The following is an 18083-nucleotide window of genomic DNA, read 5'->3' as shown; positions in this document are numbered from 1 at the left end:
GACTAATGGACCAACCAAACAGAAAATCCCCCAAGACATGAAAGTAGAAGAGGGACTACTTGGAAAGAGAAAGAGGATCAGCTCAGTGAGGTTTGGGGGAGACAAAAGGTAGGAAGTGAGGGTGATAAAACCACATCGTATACATCTATGAAAAATTCACATTGAAGCCTATTGTTAGGTAATTCGGTATAACATATGCTAACAAAAGCAAAGACTCCTAAACAGGTAAAGCAATAGTAAAGTGCAGTGTTGGAGGTCTCACAATTCCCAGTGTTAAGTTATACTAAAGAGCCATAGGAACAACGCAATCAGGGTAGTGGTCCAAAACCATGCAGACCAATGCAGTAGAAAGTAGAACCAGAACTAAACACAAAACGCTGTAGCCACCTAATGTTTTTACAAAGCTGTCAGAATCATATATTGGAAAAAACACAAGCTCTTTAATAAATTATGCTGAGAAAACTAGATATTCACAGAGTGAATAATGAAGCTGAAGCCATGTCTCTCAGCCCTTACAAAAATGAGCTCCAAATGGATCAAAGATCTTAACATAGGGCCTGAAACCCTGAAACTGCTACTGGAATATATAGGCAATGTATTTCAAGGTACAGGTATAGGTAAGATCTTTCTAGAAAGAAATCCAACAGCACAGGATATAATTCTTAGAACTGCAAATATGATTACATGAAGTCAAGTAGCTTTTGCAAAGCAAAAGAAGCAATCATCATGGTAAATAGATGCTACATGGAGAGGAAGAAATCTGTTCCCACCATACATCAGATAGGACATCAATGCCTAGAATACACAAAGAACTGCAAAAATTAAACACCAATGCACCCTACATATCGTCCAAGTTGAAAAATGGGCTAATAAACTGAACTGACAGTTCTCAAAAGAAGAAATAAAAGTGGACAATAACTATTTGAAAATGTGCTCAGTACTCTTAATCATCAGGGAAGGCAAATTACAACTGCTTTGAGATTGCATCTCTTCTCTAGAAAACAAGAAAAAAAAATGCTGGTGGGGATGTAGGGAAAAGAGATCCTTACACATTGCTGGCAGAAATGTAATCTGCTGCTGCTACTGTGGACATCAGTGTGGGGTTTCTCCAAAACCAAGGAACCCAGCTGTATCTCTTCTGGTTATTTACCCAAAAGACTCCAATTCATCATGCAGCAGAGATGCTTACACAATCATATTTATAGCTGCTCTCTCTGTTCACAATAGCTAAGTTGTGGGACCAGCCTAGATGTCCATCCACAGGTGAGTAGATCAAGAACACATGGCTAATGTGCCCGGTGGAATTTATTCATCCATGAAGAAAGAAACATGAAATCATGGCATTTTAGGAAAGTGTATGGAATAGGACACCATGCTATGCAAATATAAACTAGACTCATCATGTTTTCTCATCTATGTGGTATTGTGGAGTCTAGATTTAAATGAGTGTGTGTGTGTGTGTGTGTGTGTGTGTGTGTGTGTGTGTGTGTGTGTGTTTGTTTGACATGAAAATAGAAAGGGTGCCATACATAAAAGAAGATATCTTAAGGGAGGGGAAAATGGGACCGTGGAATCCCTGTGACATGAAAGCAGAAATGGTGACACCTGTGGGGGCAGAAGGGACCCAGAAAAATGGGGTCAGGTTTGTTGTGGAGGAAGGTGAATAAGAACAAAGTATGAAGACATAAAAATGCACAACAAAACCTACTTCTTTGTATGCTAACTTAGAAAAGGACTAATAAAGTCGGACAAAAGCAGCAGTTTTGAAGATTTAGACATCTGTGTGTGACTGGTGGTTTTGTATGTGGGTCTGCTCCTGGGTTGTTTGCATCACCGCTCCAGGACATTAGGCAGTATCTGGGCATATTTGGGGTTGTTATAGCTTGGAGGCTGATATTATTCACGCACATTTTGTGGGTGAAACCAGAGATTCTGGCTTTAGAGCCTTCAATGCCCAGGACAGACCCAAAAATCAACAAAATCTGATACAGTACCAAGTGGTAGTGGAGCCATGACTGAGGATTCAGGATGTGTGTGTGTGTGTGTGTGTGTGTGTGTGTGTGTGTGTGTGTGTGTGTGTGTGTGTGTGTGTATGTGTGTGTGTGTATCTGAGCTAAATGGAAGTGAGTTTAAGATTTAATTCTCCAGTTATATGATGTTGTCATGCTATTTGTTCAACAAGAAAAAGCTCAGAAAAGAATTTCCAGAGATGGGATTTGAAAAGGTTGAAAATGCTAGAACTTTACATAGAAGGTAAAGGAAAATTCCAGAATATAAGGACAAAGTGAAATCTGTGGGGAAACCTGATTGAGTTGTTGGTCACATCTGGGTCCTTGGCAGAAATGATCTGTATGGTTGTTCCAATTGTCACATCCTCAGGCACCTCCACAAAATAAAAACCAGGTTCAAACACAGGGGGCTCATCCACGTCCTCCACACTGATGTGCACTGTTGTGGTGTCCTGAAATGGCCCAAGGTTCAGAAAACGCATCTCTAGGTGAGGATTGGCTCCTTCCACCTTCAGAGTGTAGCTTTTCTTGCTTTCAAAACTTAGGGGCTGAAAGACAATGAGAAGAAAACTGGTCAGCTGATAGCATACATATCCAGAGTTAAAAGGACATACAATCCTGGTGCTTAGTTGAGAACTCCCAAATTCACTGAAACAGTGAAAAAAGAGAAAAAAGTAAAAACAGGGACATCCTGTCTTATTCTGACATTCTTGGTGATAACATCAGATTCAATCATGGGTAAAAAGGAAGGAAGATGTCGAGCAAGCTCAGTTTTAACTTTACTCAGCATGGTCTGGAGAGAAAGTTTGGGGACCCTCATTATTTGTCTTGCCCTAATTTTAAGAAGGAAAATTTTCTTTCCTGAGAACCCTTCTGTTCCAGGTGGACAAGATGGCTGCTGGTGATCTTGTGTTCCGGGGCATTTTCTCTCTTGGAAAGATATTGGACAATTAAGACCGAGCTTGTGTTCTGTCCTAGGATGTTCATGGATTAGGCTTTTGATTTTCTGTTTCTTCTTAAAATTTTTCTTTTTGAGGAACCCATTTTAGGGGAGGAATAGGACTAGTGAGAGTGGAGGAAGGATGGGGAAGGAGGGTGGGGCGTGAGCAAGATAAAATGACATGTAAATGTACACAAATTTCTTAGTGAAACCCATCATTTTGTATTCTAGTTACAGAAATTAATAGATTTGTTTTCTTCTTGACTTCAAAGCAACAGTGATTCTTTCTAAGGAATTACATTATGTGCCTCACAAGTATTCTTGGCATACTGTGTCACATCAACCTTTGTTTATTTAGTTTATCATGGATGATCCCTTTTAAACTTTACTTTAAAAGCCTGGTCAACATCTAACTTTGAATTCAGAAAGCCCAGAAGACAGGACTAAGGAGACATGGTTGCATAGTGCCACCTAAGATGCTGGCCCAAATGTACAAATTCTTTGACCAGGGCTCATGCACAAGAAATCAGTTTTGTCTGTAATGATTCCATATTATAAAATACAAAATATTAAAAAATAGGGTGGGTAATTTTTTTATTACAAAATTTCTGTGTATATTCTTTCCTCAGATTCAAGGTCAAAAACAAAGACTTGTTTTTTTAATAAATAAAAACTCAAAAGCAAAGTTGGGTTTTTATTTCCCAGTGTGCAGCAAGGCCAAAGACCCAAAATGTAGTAAAAAAAAAAAAAAAGTATTATTGCATTAAGTAGTGCCACAATTGGTCTTTCTATGTGTTAAAATTTATATGATGGCATATAAAGGTTTGGTGTGACTATCTATAGGTCTAGGGTATAGGTTCTCATTGCATTTCATACTTTGGGGGTTTAGTTGTTTTCTAACTGATACTATGTCACAATTGTCGGGTGCTTAACAGGTGATGAGCTCTGTTGTTAGTGCCCATGCAAGCTGTATGCAGAGAAAGGCATTGGTGCTGTGCATGAGTCTAGTTTTGCACAGGGCTGATACTGCATGCACTGGGATTTACTGCTGTCAAAATGTCTCTGAAAGGCTGTGTAGGTAGAAGGGTGCTGAAGAGCTAGCAGGGAGTAAACCTGATATAGACGAGGCAAATATGTCCAACTGCGTCTCTAAGAGCTCTTCAAATAATTTCGGGTAAGGTTTTGGATCACATAAAGTTGGAAATTTTTTGAAGGGTATATAAGATTATGATGATAATTGTTAATTCATGACCTATTAGGAGTAGAGAAGTATAGAATTTACGTGTTTTGTGACCTGCCAAAGAGGAGAATGGACCACTCTCTACAATTACTCTTTTTTGCTTACAGATGGAAGCTAAACTGAACACTAGAAAATGGCACAATATCATGCTACTCCAGAACAAAGAAACTCTGAAAATTACATATTTCTAGGCATATTTCAAGCATTTAAGAGACTGAAAATCAATTGACTGATTACTTAAAAGCTAAAATGACACATGTCCTGTGTAGCAATCAGTATGGTTATATGAAGACCCAATTCTTTCAATTCAGCTTAATTTTTCTTTTTGAAAAAGTGTGTGCTTTTTAGACAAATAATAGACCTAAGGGAAATAAATCAAAACCAAAACTTTTGTTTCAATTTTATATGACATTATTAATGACAAAGGAAGATGATGGGTGTGGATCAGACATCTGGGAGCTGTTCCAGACATATGGATTTAACAGTCAATAGCCTTTAAAATGTTTATTATATGTGACTAGTCCATCTACCCAACTTATTGGTCTTTCTCTTAATTATATTTTCTGGCAGCTCATAAGTTCAGAAAAGGAATTTAAACAACCTAAGAAAATGTAAGTCTGTTTTGATTGAACATGGATACTGTTTGGATAATGACATTGAGAGGCAGGGTTCTGGCTTGCAACTAATCTTTTCCAGATAAGGGAGTGGAGAAAAGACATTTTTAGTTTGCTCAAATTGTAATATTAATGAATGCATTGTTTTAAAAATGAATGCTTATAATGATATCTAATCTATATAATAATAATTTAATATGTCACTATTGTATCATTTAGAATGTTTTTTTTCAAATAAAGTTTAATTTAAATATGAAGTATCCTGAAGGCTGCATTTTATCATTAGTTAATTTTTGAATTGGTGACTTTTGCATCAAGAAAAAGATAATTATTTAAAGCTTTGGGCATTTTCTAGTGGTTAGTGGTGTGTCAATAGTTGAAACAAAACGTATAGTAGGAAAATATTTTTAATTCCTTCCCATGTAACAAATTGGTATTATTTTTAGTCACCTTATAAGGCTAGCATATATTATTAATTTTCAAAAATAATAAATTATACTGTTTAATTATATAAATATGTTTGAGGATTCATAAGTCAGTCTTAGCATTTTATACTGTTTCAAGGTCATTACATGCTGGCCATGGAGATTTCTGGTTGGCGGAATTCAGCACATGTCTGTTCCTTTGCTGTGTTGTAGTTTTGCTGTTACCCTAGCTTGGCTGGCTTTGGTTCAGGTAGGAGGTTCTGAAGCTCAGTCCTTTGGACACTGAGTGTTGATTTGTGAACAAAGCGGTAGAAAGTGTTGGCAGTTTAGTGACTCCCTAGGGTTGCTGTGGTTCTACCAGACATATATGCTGCTGTTTGGGTGATGTCCCAGGCAGATGGATGGCAGTGTTGAGGGTGAGGGAGCTTACTATCAGGTCTCTGAGTGGATGGCAGCAGGGTAGTGTAGATGTAACCAACCGTCTTATTAAATAAGAAACACAGAACCAATGTAAAAGAGAAAGCCGAGAGGTCAGAGCTCAGAGCTAAAATCTTACCCTTCCTCCTGCGGTGGTCCTAGCTCTCCGAAAGAGACCTATTTCCTGTCTGTTCGTCTTTTCATAGTCTTTTGTTTTGCCTTCTCATTGGTTGTAAACCCAAACACGTGACTGCCTCGTCACTGTTTGTATGTACAGCCCCCTAGGTCTTAAAAGCATACGTCTCCAATGCTGGCTATATCCCTGAACACACAGAGATCTATCTAGCTCTTCTACCAAGTGCTGGGATTAAAGGTGTGTGCCACCACCGCCACACTCTTGCTATGGCTCTAATAGCTCCAGACAACTTTATTTATTAACATACAATCAAAATCACATTTCAGTACAATTAGAATACCACCACAGGGTAGGCCTAAGGAGATCGTACCACAGATGATATCAGTTGTGACTGCTTGGGAAAAATCTCTGGGCAGGTGGCAGGTCAGAGTTCCCAGTGGCTATGTGCATGGTCGCTTGGGAACGATCCCAGGCAGCAGATGGTGGGTGGATCGAGGAGTCTTACCATGTGCGGCTGGTGTGAGTAGCTGCTTGGGAAGGGTCCCAGGAAGCAGATGGTGGGTGGATCGAGGAGTCTTACCATGTACGGCTGGTGTGAGTAGCTGCTTGGGAAGGATCCCAAGCAGCAGATGGTGGGTGGATCAAGGTGTCTTACCATGTGCATCTGATGTGAGTAGCTGCTTGGACAAGATCACCAGGAAGGCGGCAGGTCGAGGTAGTTTATAAAATAAATCAGTGTTTTTATAAATTAAATATTCATTTGTAAGGTATTAGATTCAACTTATTGGTATGTGTGATATGCATGCATATATGTAGACATGTTTATGTGTGTGTAGGCCCAAAGTTGACAACATATATCTTTTTTGATTACTCTATTCTATATTTAGTGAGGCAGGGTCTCTTACTGAACCTGGATCCTCAGGATCCTGGATCTTTTTAAAATCCTGTGCTGGGGTTAAACATAGGCTGCCACAACTGCCCACTTTTTATGTGGGTCTTGGGGAACTCTGGTGTTCACGCTTTATCCACCTATCCAGCTCCTTAGGCCACAAATTCAGTTTTTTTTTTTAAAAAGTTTAATGTGGGTTAGGAGATGGCTTGGCCGGTGAAGTACGTGCCACACAAGCATGGAGACCTGAGCTGGATCCCCAGCAGCCATGTCCAAGCCAGGCCAAGTGCATGCCTCTAGCCCCATCCTGAGGAGGCAAAGATCTCTTTCCTCTACATGCATCTGCACAAATGAGCATAAACACATGTACCCATGTACATACATATGTTGTACACACAAAAATAAAATAAAAGAAGTTTAAAATAGGAAAAATTTACCTTCCATTTATTGAATATATCCATATGTGCTTTATGGCACATAGAAAATGAACATTTCCCTTTAGGGAACTTGGCACCTTGAGATGGAACAAAGAAGTTTTATGTTTGATAAAACTTTTCAAGTTTCATTTGCATTTATGGGTCTTCAAGAAGCAATTAAAAAGTGCTATGTATTATTTATTGATTCATAATAATATAGCTTGCTTTGCTATTTATGGAAAACTGATGTAAAGATGTGGAATTCAAATATTGATTAAATCATTAACAACATTAAAGCATCAAGCTATAGCATTCTGAGCGGCTAAGTAGAAGTGGCTTATTTGTAATATATTTTTAATAATGCTTTCTGTAAAATAATGCCACAGCCAGTGTTTCTGCATGTAAGTCCAATCAATAAGAGGTGCTTATTAAGCTAGTAAGGAAGCGTTATCTTTAAATTGTGTGTATGTGTGTGTGGTTCGATGTGTCTGAGTGTGGATAAACCCATGCTGTGTTGCAATGTGGAGGAGGTCAAGAGGAAAGCTTGTGGAAGCTGATTCTCTTCTAGCAATGTAGGTTCTAGGTTGTCAGGTTTCTGTGGAAAGTACTTTTACCTGCTGAGCCATCTCATTGGTCCAGGAAAGAGATTTTTATTGGAGGACTTAAAACACATCTTAATACACAACCACCTCCACTAGCGGTTTCACATGCAAAGTGCCCTTGAAAATGATTTGGAAAAGGAAATAGAATCACCTTCTTCACAGTTATGATGCCAACTTGGAAATTTGGGTCTGTATTAATATCAAAAGTATCTGCACCATCTCCATCCACAATAGTATACTTCATCTCTGCATTGATTCCTTCATCCAGGTCCTTGGCAAACACTCTCCCCACAGTGGAGCTAATTGGAGCTGATTCCAGCACACTCATCTGATAATGTTCTGTGAAGAAAAGCAGGAACATACGTTCTTGATAATCTGCTACTAAAAACATGATATCGAGCATGCCATGCAAAACATTTTCATGGATCATAAGTTAAAGCTCAAGTTTTACAGTTTGAAATTTCAATCCAGAGAGTGCAAGCAGCCCTATAGCCTGTGGGATGTGCTGAATGCTCAAAAGGAGGAGTTGAAATAGCTTTCTGGAGCCCAAGAGTAACACAGGGTAACAGTGGAACTCTCGCTGTGTCATCCTTCCTTCAGCCTAGTAAGAAGCACCTGCTTTCTCAGCTTTAGTATGCCACTCGAATGGGGATATTTCTCCAGGTGTCATGTTTTTCATGGGAAGCATGGGATCACAAAGCACATTTATTCTATCAAATTTCAAATGTTCTAATTTCCACTTATGTCCTGGCTTGTGTGCTAAGGTTCCATCTCTGTGGCCAGTGGCCCAGGGTGGATGGAGACCTGTAAGCATAGAGGAAAAAAAGAGAGAAAGTCCTTTGAGCTCCACATGTGGACCATCAACATGTTTTTCATAGCTGAGACTATCTGGATGCCTCTGCATGGGCTTTTTGTTCTAGTTTAAAACCAAATACCCAAACCAGATCCCACACACAGAAGCTCAGCATTGGTAACTTCTTCCCTTTTAAGTTGATGCTCTGATTCATAATTTTTAGTTTATTTTCACCTCTGACGTCATGTACTTGAGACCTTACTCTTTTTTAGGGCTCATCTTTTTGACATCCTTATTTTATCATTTACAGGCTGGTTAGCCAAATAACAAAAACCATACACATTTTCAATATGATTGTGGTCTTTTATTTTAAATTAATTAGTTTTTGTCTCTCTATATGTATGACTGCATTAGTTTATGTGCATCATGTGCATTCAGGTTCTTGCAGGGTACAGAGTACATCGGACCTCTAAATAGTCTTAACAATAAACACCTGGAGTCAGATATAGAGGGTGAAAGCTGAAAGATCAGAGAAGCAGAGCAGCCAGCCACTACTGAGTTCTTACCTCTATGAAATCTCAGACCAAACAGGGCATCCTGTCTCTATGAATCCTCAGACTGAATAGGGGGTGGGGATCCTGTCTCTACCCACCTTATATTCCTGTCTGCACCTCCCTAGTGGGATTAAAGGCATGAGCTCCCAAGTTCTGGGATCAAAGGTGTGTGCCACCACAGCCTGGCTCTGTTTCTTTCCTAGACTGAGTAAATCTCATGTAGCCCAGGGTGGGCTTGAACTCCTAATCATCCTGCTTCCTCCTCCCAAGTTCTGGAATTAAAGGTGTGTGCCACCACCACCTGGCCTCTATGGATAACTAGTGGCTAGCTCTGCCCTCTGATCTCCAGGTAAACTTTGTCAGAACACAAACAAAATATCATGCAACAAACTGGAGTTACGGTGGTTGTGGGTTGTGAACTGCTTGATGTGGGTGTTAGGAACTGAACCTGGGTCTTCTGCGAGAGCAGAAAGCACTCTTAACTCTTGAACCATCTCTATAGCTCCTCTTTTTTTTTTTTTTATTATACATTGTAAACTATAGGGAAGCCTGGAGCACAGGATCTGATGTCTCACAAGGATTGTGGGAGACTGACAGCTTACTGTACTCCACCTCCTACAGGAGAAGAATCAATGTTTGTTCCTTGCAAGTATGAGCCAGGGATTCTCTACTGTGCCATGCTAAGTTATCAATGGATTACACTTTTTCCCCAGAAATTTTTAGGAAAAACATGCATCTGCCTATACTCTTTTCCACAAAAGGAAAGCTATGCCATGTCTTTAAACACAGTTATAATGTCAGCATGTATTATAATTTCTACTTTGTATTAGAAATTTATATCTTGAGATCATAATATTATTTCACATGGAGTTCAGTTAAAGGTGATTAAGCTTGTTCAATATAAAAGAGTAGGCATGCCATTTTGTCAACATCCCACAGCTAATTAAGGTAATATTTGTGAGAAAGAAGCTAAATGGAATTCCTACAATAGAGAGTCAGAAGAATAGTAGAACAGAAGCATTTAACTCAAGGTGGGGTTAAGGAATAATGGAATTATTCAAATTTAGCTTTCACAAATAAGTGGAGAAGTACTTAATGATGAGTTAATTTCTTTTGAAAAGTACTAAAGTATTATATTTTAGTGGAAACAGGGTCAATGGGTGAATGTTTAGAAACAAATTTAAACTAGTTCATATGGTTCCACTTTGTCTTCTATGAAACACATTCCATATTCCATTCTATCCTAAGTTCTTGATTATCACGAAATTTGAAACAGAGACTACTCGAGGTAGATGTGTTAGAAGGGTGTTAGCATTTTGATTTGGGGGTAAGACTAAAGCCCTAGTCCTTACTGTATTGTGTAATGTTCTAGAGAAGCTGCCATGTTTGGAGGGCCATGTGACTTACCCACAAGTGTCCAGATCTCTAAACTTTTGAGCTTTGTAATACCTTGGCCTTCTGCTCCCCCATCCATCTCCATCAGGGATATCCATTTAGTGTCAAATTTGAAAAATCCAATAATTCAAAATATTTAAAAACCCACCATGTTCATATGGTGTGCACAACATGAGTCATTTGTGAACTAAAATGGAACTCAGGATCAGTAAAGCTGCACTAATCACTCTGTATGGAAGTTCACTTGATGTACTGCATCCTGATTGGTGGACCAGTCATCTTAGTAACTTATTCATTTGTAAAATACTTGCCTGATATTCTTTTTCTTTCATGAATGGCCATGGGGACTTTGTGTATACCAGTTGTGCATGACTACTTGGGCTCTGTTTACATAAATGAAATAAAAGAGTCATTTTGATCTGGCTGTTCAAAATGTAAGCTATTCAGCTAATAGTCTGGCTTCATTCTGTTTGTAGCTTAGGGGTGTGTGTGTGTGTGTGTGTGTGTGTGTACATGTTCTTGTGTGCATGTACGTATACTTGCATATGGAAACCAGAAGTAAACCTTATGTGTTGTTCCTTGGGTGTCTTCCATCTTATTTTGAGAGAAGGCTTCTCACTGGCCTTCAACTGGCCAAGTATGTTAAGAAGGTTGACTGGGGAATCTCAAGGATCCACTCTTTCCTGACATCCTAGCTTGGGGATTACAAAAGGGCACCAGCATTCCTGGCGTGTGATTCTGAGCATTAAATTTGGGTTCTCATGCTTGCAGAACAAGCTCTTGAATGGCGGAGCTATTTCCTTGGCTCCATTTTTGTTTGCTTCCCCTTTTCCTGGGTAAGTGTTCAACCTGGAATTGTGTCTGCTGTTTTGGCTTCTCCAGTTTCTTCCCTCCAGGCACTCGTTTTTCAAAGTCACACCTCCATTCCTTAAGGACATTGCCCCTGAGTGTTTTGTTGTCACTTCATATTCAAATCTGAGTTTGTCTCCCCGCCTGCCACTGGTTCCATTGTGCACCCTCTCTTCTGTCAGCAGTACAGTCCTGTCCCTGCCACCCAGAGGAAGAAGGTTGTCGCCTCTGACTCAACCCTCAGCTGTGGTTCCTCCAGCCAGGAGCCTGGGAGTCAGGAGTCCATGTTTCTTATTTTTTCCTGCTTCTCTCTCTCTCTCTCTCTCTCTCTCTCTCTCTCTCTCTCTCTCTCTCTCTCTCTCTCTTTTCTTGCATTCATTCATCTTTCCACTGATATGACCTCTGATACAGTAACGATTTTGTTGGCTTTGCACAGGGCTGTATATTGCATCCCTACATGGTGTGTCAAATTGACAGTGCTTGAATGAATGTGGCTTCTTCAGCTTGGTGTGTTTCCTTTTCTGCCAGTGTAAATCCTTACTATTAGTCTTCTGTTTAAGTCTCTTTACCCTGTGAAACCTTCATATTCATTTGTTGAGAACAATAAGCCAACTTGTGCATTTCACAAACTGTTGGCTGATACTTCAGGCTTTCCAGGTTGTAGGATGAGTCAACACAGGGATCTACTTAATTTGCACCATTTATGAACCCCCAAGTGCCACACCAAACACTGCTCCTCATTGGTTTTTCCTCTATGAACAGGACGTGGGCTCCTTGGGTGGGTTTTAAACTTGAGAGGCAGGAGTAAGTACCTTGTGTCCCCATGCCTGGTGTCCTCATAGATCATGTGCTACTTGGCACCTACTTGTATATTGCTTGGTTAAAGTAGTCAGATGGTGGCCTATACAGCTACAGCTTTGGCTGTTTCAGAAAATGTGTTCTGAATTCATTCCCATTCAGACAATTATCTTCTTGAAATTGAGCTCTTGATGGAGCTTTAGTGGTTAAAAACAAATACTATACATGATGATGATTTGTGGCCCATGGTCTTAGTATTCAATTTTGTGCAAGTAGGCAATGTGGCTATCAGGTTAAAAATGGGGGGACAAAGTCTAAAAAGATTTAACTGTGATGAAATAGTGAAAAAAGGGTTGAAAAACATTGATTCAGTGCTAGGAAGATGATTGTGGTACAGGAAGGTATAAACAAATGATTTTTAATACAATCTGAGCTTAAACCTGAACCTCCGTAAAAAGTGGGTCCCTCTGGTCTGAGAGCCATGCTGTGGTTGGTACTTACTCTGGGGAAATCGGGGTGGGTTATCATTGACATCTGAGAGGGTGATGTTGACCGTTGTGGTCCCAGCTAATCCTCCAAGCTGCCCTCCCATATCCTTGGCTTGGATAATCACTTCATAGTATTCTTTGGCTTCTCTGTCCATGTTCATGAGTGCCGTTCTGATTACACCTGCAGAACAGGAATTGTTTTAGAAAGCAAAACCACACAGCGAGTTTTCTGAGGGTTCATCCGTAGCTGTCTCCCTCATGTACCATAAATACCTAACACCGAGAAGCACATCGCCTGTTTTTATGAAACTTGTGGTTTTAATCCCAGCTTCAGAAAGGCACCATGTGAAACAAAGGACCACGGCGTAGACACCTATCAGGGAGGGCCCAGAGGCTGCGTCCTTGGTAACATTACTGAGGCAGAACAGGAGGTGGCAGCAGTGGTTTTTCTTTTTTTTTACAGATAACAAGTCTTACAGGACTTGCAGTCTATGGCGACTGGACTGCAGTCTTTACCTGGGCTTTGAGTACGGAAAACAAAGCTACATGTGTCTACAAATCTGTGGTATTAGATAATCCCCTGGCTCCTTCTGCCTTTAGCCCTAGAGCCCTTGTAGTGTGAATGACTCTCAGATACTGGCTCCTAGTGTGCTTTCCCTGCTTCCCCTCGGCCTGGAGTAGGGATGAAACTTGATTAGACTTCCCTTTTGTTTACATTCCCTGTGTTGTTTTCCTCTGCTTACTTCTGTGCCTTACTGAGTTCCTTAAGCACGGAGGGCCAGAAAGACTCAGTGCGTGCTCTTTATTTTTACCATGCATGAAAAATTAACTTTCCCATACAGTTCAGAGCAGAAGCAGCATGGAGGGGTGGTGACGGGATTTCATTTAAGAAGAGGGATCTAAACCAGATGCATAGAAATATAGGATTCTGATCCTGCCAGGGACGTGCAGAGTTTTATCTCCTGTTTAAACCTTCAGCTTAGAAAATCTGGCTTTCATACATGTGAGGGGAAGGTTTGGGTATGGCCTGTGGTTAAAGGGCACTTTGCATGGAAAGCAAACGTGTAGAGGGGGACAGCAGCCTGCCTGACTTCCTTCCTGTGATATATGAGGGGCAGTCACTGATGCTATTCTGAAATGAAATGTGCTGCATTTTTTTTTCTTGTACATGCCTCTTGGCCAAAGCAGTGACAATCTTTTCATGTATTTTTGACCTTACCAGTACAGATGCCCCTCACGGGCATTGTCAGAATAATGTAAAATACTTCTGAGGATATAGAGGACATGCGACCCTGTTCCTGCCTGTGGTTTTCTTCCCTGCAGGCATCCCTTCATTCTTCCTCCCCTTTCCCATTGGCAGAGTCATTGAAGTTTCTGTTTTATAGACATCTCTTACTGTGATCTTTTCTTTTCCCTCCCCACTAATTTACAGTCTCTCATGTTTTACCTTTATGATACCATTTTCTGAATGTCTGGCTAACTTGAGGTTGTATAGAAAAAGATTCTATCAGGTTAGTAATAATAGAGATGTATTTCTTTTCTTTCAAATAAAGAGGTGACCTTGGCTGTTCACCAATGAGTTTACCTCTGTGGTTGTTTCTTTGCTCAGGTTCCTTCCCTTAGGTCTGTTTTCCCTCTGTAAAGTGGGAGCAATAATACTTCCTATCTTTTTAACTTAGGAGGTTAAAAATGGTTGTGTTTATGAAAGTGCTTGGAGAAGGAGAATCCTGGCACAAATGTAAGACAACAATGATACAGTAGTTATTCTGCCCAATACAGATACGAAAGTGATTTTCCTCAGTGGGAGAAAAACAAATGAGCCCTGTGGTCAAAGTTCCTTGAAACAAGCAAAGCCCCCAGGCTTCAGTCTCTCCTTCTCTGCCATGCCGCTGTTCTCAGTTCTGTTCTCTTTGCCATCCCCCCTTGTTAGAGCAACCACCATGACACTCTTCCTTTCTCGGGGCCATATCCATGTGCTGTTGGCTGCTTCATCAAAACCCACCTGCTCAGCAGCCATTCACTCTGGCCTTGCATTTTGCTTAGCAAGGGTTGGCTCAGCAGAGATAACATCAGGGGTGATGGTTAGCACTTAACTTCCCAGTTTCCTCATCTGAATGAATCCTGATGGTCAGCTGAATGATTGCCCAGAAGGCTCTGTGATTCTTGCTCTGGAGCAAGCCCAGGTGAATGTGGCAATCTTCTTTAATCTTGTTGGAGTTATAGAAGACCTTAAACTTTGGTAAATAAATGTAGACATGGGAGTTTTGGGGAGGAGGTGAGGAGACAGTCTCTGTAGGCAGGACTTTGGTGTCTCTCAGAAACACATGCACACTGTCTCACCCTGCTGGTAGTTATAATGTGCTCCCCTAATTGTAAAGATTATGACAGTCTTTTCAGTGTAATATACTCCCTGGAGAGTCCTTGAACAGAAGAGTTGAGTCTATCCTAAGTAGGAAACACAAGGATTATTGAATAAGCAATCATCTCTGACTTGACACTTGTACTATGTACCTGTTTTGGAGTCCACAGAAAAATATGGCTGGCCCTGGAGAATGCTGTACACTACCCGAGCACTGTTCCCATAGGTTGGATCATCAGCATCTGTGGCTGTCACTTGGATAACAGAGGTACCTAAGGGAGAGAAGTGGGAGAAACCTGTTCAAGTGTAGTTATAAAGAGCTGGTTTATAATCCTGAACCGTCAAACTTAAAACATTTTGCAGAGTTCCCTTTCTAGATCAAGCTTTGTTAACCCCTATCTTGTTACTTAATGGGGATGATAGTTATTTGTGCTTGAAATCTCAGTAACCAGTAAAAGCAACCTTGCCTATGTGGTCTTCTTTGTTTATTGGTAACAGCCAGTATTTACTCTTAACAATTAAATATATTCCATTAGCCATCTAATTCATAGTTTATTCTTAAGGAATCAGAACTGGAAAGACACTGGAAGATTTATTATTGCTTAATGCGGCTGCTTCCAATATCTACATAGCTCCCTACCTGATGAAGGAGTTGGTGGTCATTTTGGCTTCACTTTTATGACTTGTGCACATTTTCTCCTGTATGTACATAGTAGGATCTCCTACAGTGTTATCTACTGTTTGTGAAAAATCAGCTTCCCCAGCTTACCTACTGGTGACATTTCTGGCACAGTGGCAATGTAAGGTCCGTCCAGGAACTTGGGCTCATTGTCGTTGATATCTTGGATTTTGATGATGAACTCTGACTCTGGCTCCATTGGCCGGCCTGTCCGCCTGTCTAGGGCTTGAGCCCTTAAAGTGTATTGGGCTCTTTCCTCTCGGTCCAGCCTCTGAATGGCATGGATGTCCCCAGTGGTGTCGTCAATAGTAAACACGATGCCTGCTCCTTCTCCTGAAAGGATGTATTTGATGGATCCATCTCCTCTGTCCATATCTGAATGAAGCTGGGGACAAAAGCATTGAAATATCATTATGGATATGCATAGGTGTTGCAAATAAATCGATTTCCACTTTTGTACAGACTTAAGACCTCCCTTTACATAGGAATGTTCTTCCTACTTCAGTGTTTAGAAAATCTTTCTGTAAACAACTATCATGCTTTAAAATGATGAGTAAAGAGAAATACAGAAAGTTTTCTATGTCCTATTCAATATCTTGATCTTAATTCTTTAAAATGACTATCCTTGAGAAACATAGAAGACACCCATAGAAATAGGAGCAAGTTTAAGGAGAAAGCTTGTCCCTTCATTCAAGGAAAAGAAAAGACAAAGGACAAGTCTAAATATCTTGAAGTTAAAAATAAGTGGTGGCACAAGCCTAGAGGCAGACTGATCTCTTGAGTTCAAGGTCAGTCTGGTCTACAGAGTGAGTTGTAGGGCAGTCAGGGTTACACAGAGAAACCCTGTCTCAAAAAAACTAACTAACTAACTAACTAACTAACTAAAACTAACTAACTAACTAACTAACTAAATGATAGGTTAGGTTGATTTCTGGAATGTCATCAATTTTATGATAGTTCAAATTGGCTTAAAAGATGGTGAAATGACTCATTATTGGGCTGAGACCAGGGACCACAAGATGCCTGAAGATTTACATTTGATTCCTAGGACTCCATGATGGGAAGAGAGAACTGACGCCAAAAATTGTCCTTTGACTTCTGTACATGTGCCCACGCATGTAAACACACACACACACACACACACACACACACACACACACACACACACACACATTAAATAAATACAATAAAAAATTGAAAGATAAAGGCCATTATATATAGGAAGTAGAATGTGACTTTCGCAGACTCCTGCGAAGCTTCAAATTCTGAGACCCCCAACTACTAGTTTCCTATTTAAGACTATGTTTGCTTAAGATTCAGGTGTCAAGTGAGCTTAAATGCTGAGTGTGTGTGTGTGTGTGTGTGTGTGTGTGTGTGTGTGTGTGTGTGTGTGTGTTTTACAGCAGTGTCTCTCTTTTTTGGTAGGACTCATTCTTGGATTCAATTGATTCACTAAGATCTATATGTGGATGGCTGAGTTAGAGACTTGTTTCTCTGCTCACCTGATTGTATTTTTCTAAGATTGTTTTTTAAAAATTATTTTATCTTTATGTGCATGGGTGTTTCGCCTATGTGTATGTCTCTGCACTACTTACGTGCCTGGTGCCTGCAAAGGCCAGAAGGGAGAATCAGACCTGGTAGAACTGGAGTTGCAGAGAGCTATGAGCCACTGTGTGTGCTAAGAATCCAACCAGGGGCTGCTGGAAGAGCAGCTGCTGTTCTTAACCACTGAGCCATCTTTCCGGCCCCATCTTCTCACATTTCTCCAAAGAAATCTGGGAGCACCATTTTACCTCTGCCTAGAAACACATCTGTCTTGATAACTGCACATAATGTACATGGACAGCAAAAGTGTTTAGATTTTGTGTTAACTGTTGGCCTCTCTCAAAAGAGTCAGCAAAATCATTAAGTTTAGTAAACACCACTGACTCTGCTGCTGTCTATGTTTTTAGCACGTGTATATTTCAGCACCAAATCATAAAGCAGACAAGTGTTGGGCTTAATGCTGCAAGCCCAATGTATCTGATCTGAATATGGTCTATGTCAGTTATCATGATAAGTGTCCTTGTCATGAGTAAATACACTATCTCTAACCCTTGATTTTCTCATATTATAAATGGAGAATAGCATTAATTCTAAGGGTTACTGGGATCATTAGAAATTATTGTATGTAAAATACGAGCACTGGTCCTTTCCCCTTTCCCATAGTAGGAAAGCTATAAATGGGGCCAATTATGGTGATGACATACCTGCTGGAAGAAAGGGATATTAGGAGGATATTAACATACCCAGTTCTTATCTGCCACCTTCAAGCCTCCAGGAGAAAACCTAGCTAGAGCTAGAGAACTTGTTGTTATGCAGATCCCATTGGCCAGGACCCCTGAAGCTTTGGAGGGGCCCTGGCCCCCACCCCTCCAAAGATTAATGTGTAGGGACACTCAGGGAACACCTGAAAGTGTAGTCACAGCCTCCTCAGACAG

General features: G+C 40.4%; 1 protein-coding gene across 2 annotated transcripts in view; it reads right to left on the bottom strand.

Moving 5' to 3' along the window:
* The window catches only part of Cdh20 (cadherin 20), a 242858-nt gene that overhangs the window by 41829 nt on the left and 182946 nt on the right, over positions 1-18083 (bottom strand). The window contains exons 3-7 of one of the 2 annotated variants that reach the window (XM_006994174.4): positions 15694-15988; positions 15077-15196; positions 12579-12746; positions 7840-8027; positions 2304-2557 (exon numbers count right to left, since the gene is read on the bottom strand). In XM_006994174.4, the coding sequence (XP_006994236.1) occupies positions 2304-2557; positions 7840-8027; positions 12579-12746; positions 15077-15196; positions 15694-15988 (1025 nt within the window). Of the gene's footprint in view, positions 1-2303; positions 2558-7839; positions 8028-12578; positions 12747-15076; positions 15221-15693; positions 15989-18083 lie in introns of both variants that reach the window. The other variant, XM_076547188.1, reaches the window with a different exon arrangement.

Source organism: Peromyscus maniculatus, chromosome 11 (assembly GCF_049852395.1).
Source record: "Peromyscus maniculatus bairdii isolate BWxNUB_F1_BW_parent chromosome 11, HU_Pman_BW_mat_3.1, whole genome shotgun sequence".
Lineage (NCBI taxonomy): Eukaryota > Metazoa > Chordata > Mammalia > Rodentia > Cricetidae > Peromyscus > Peromyscus maniculatus.
Note: the sequence above shows the minus strand (reverse complement) of the source record. Positions and strands in the feature narration are given on the sequence as shown.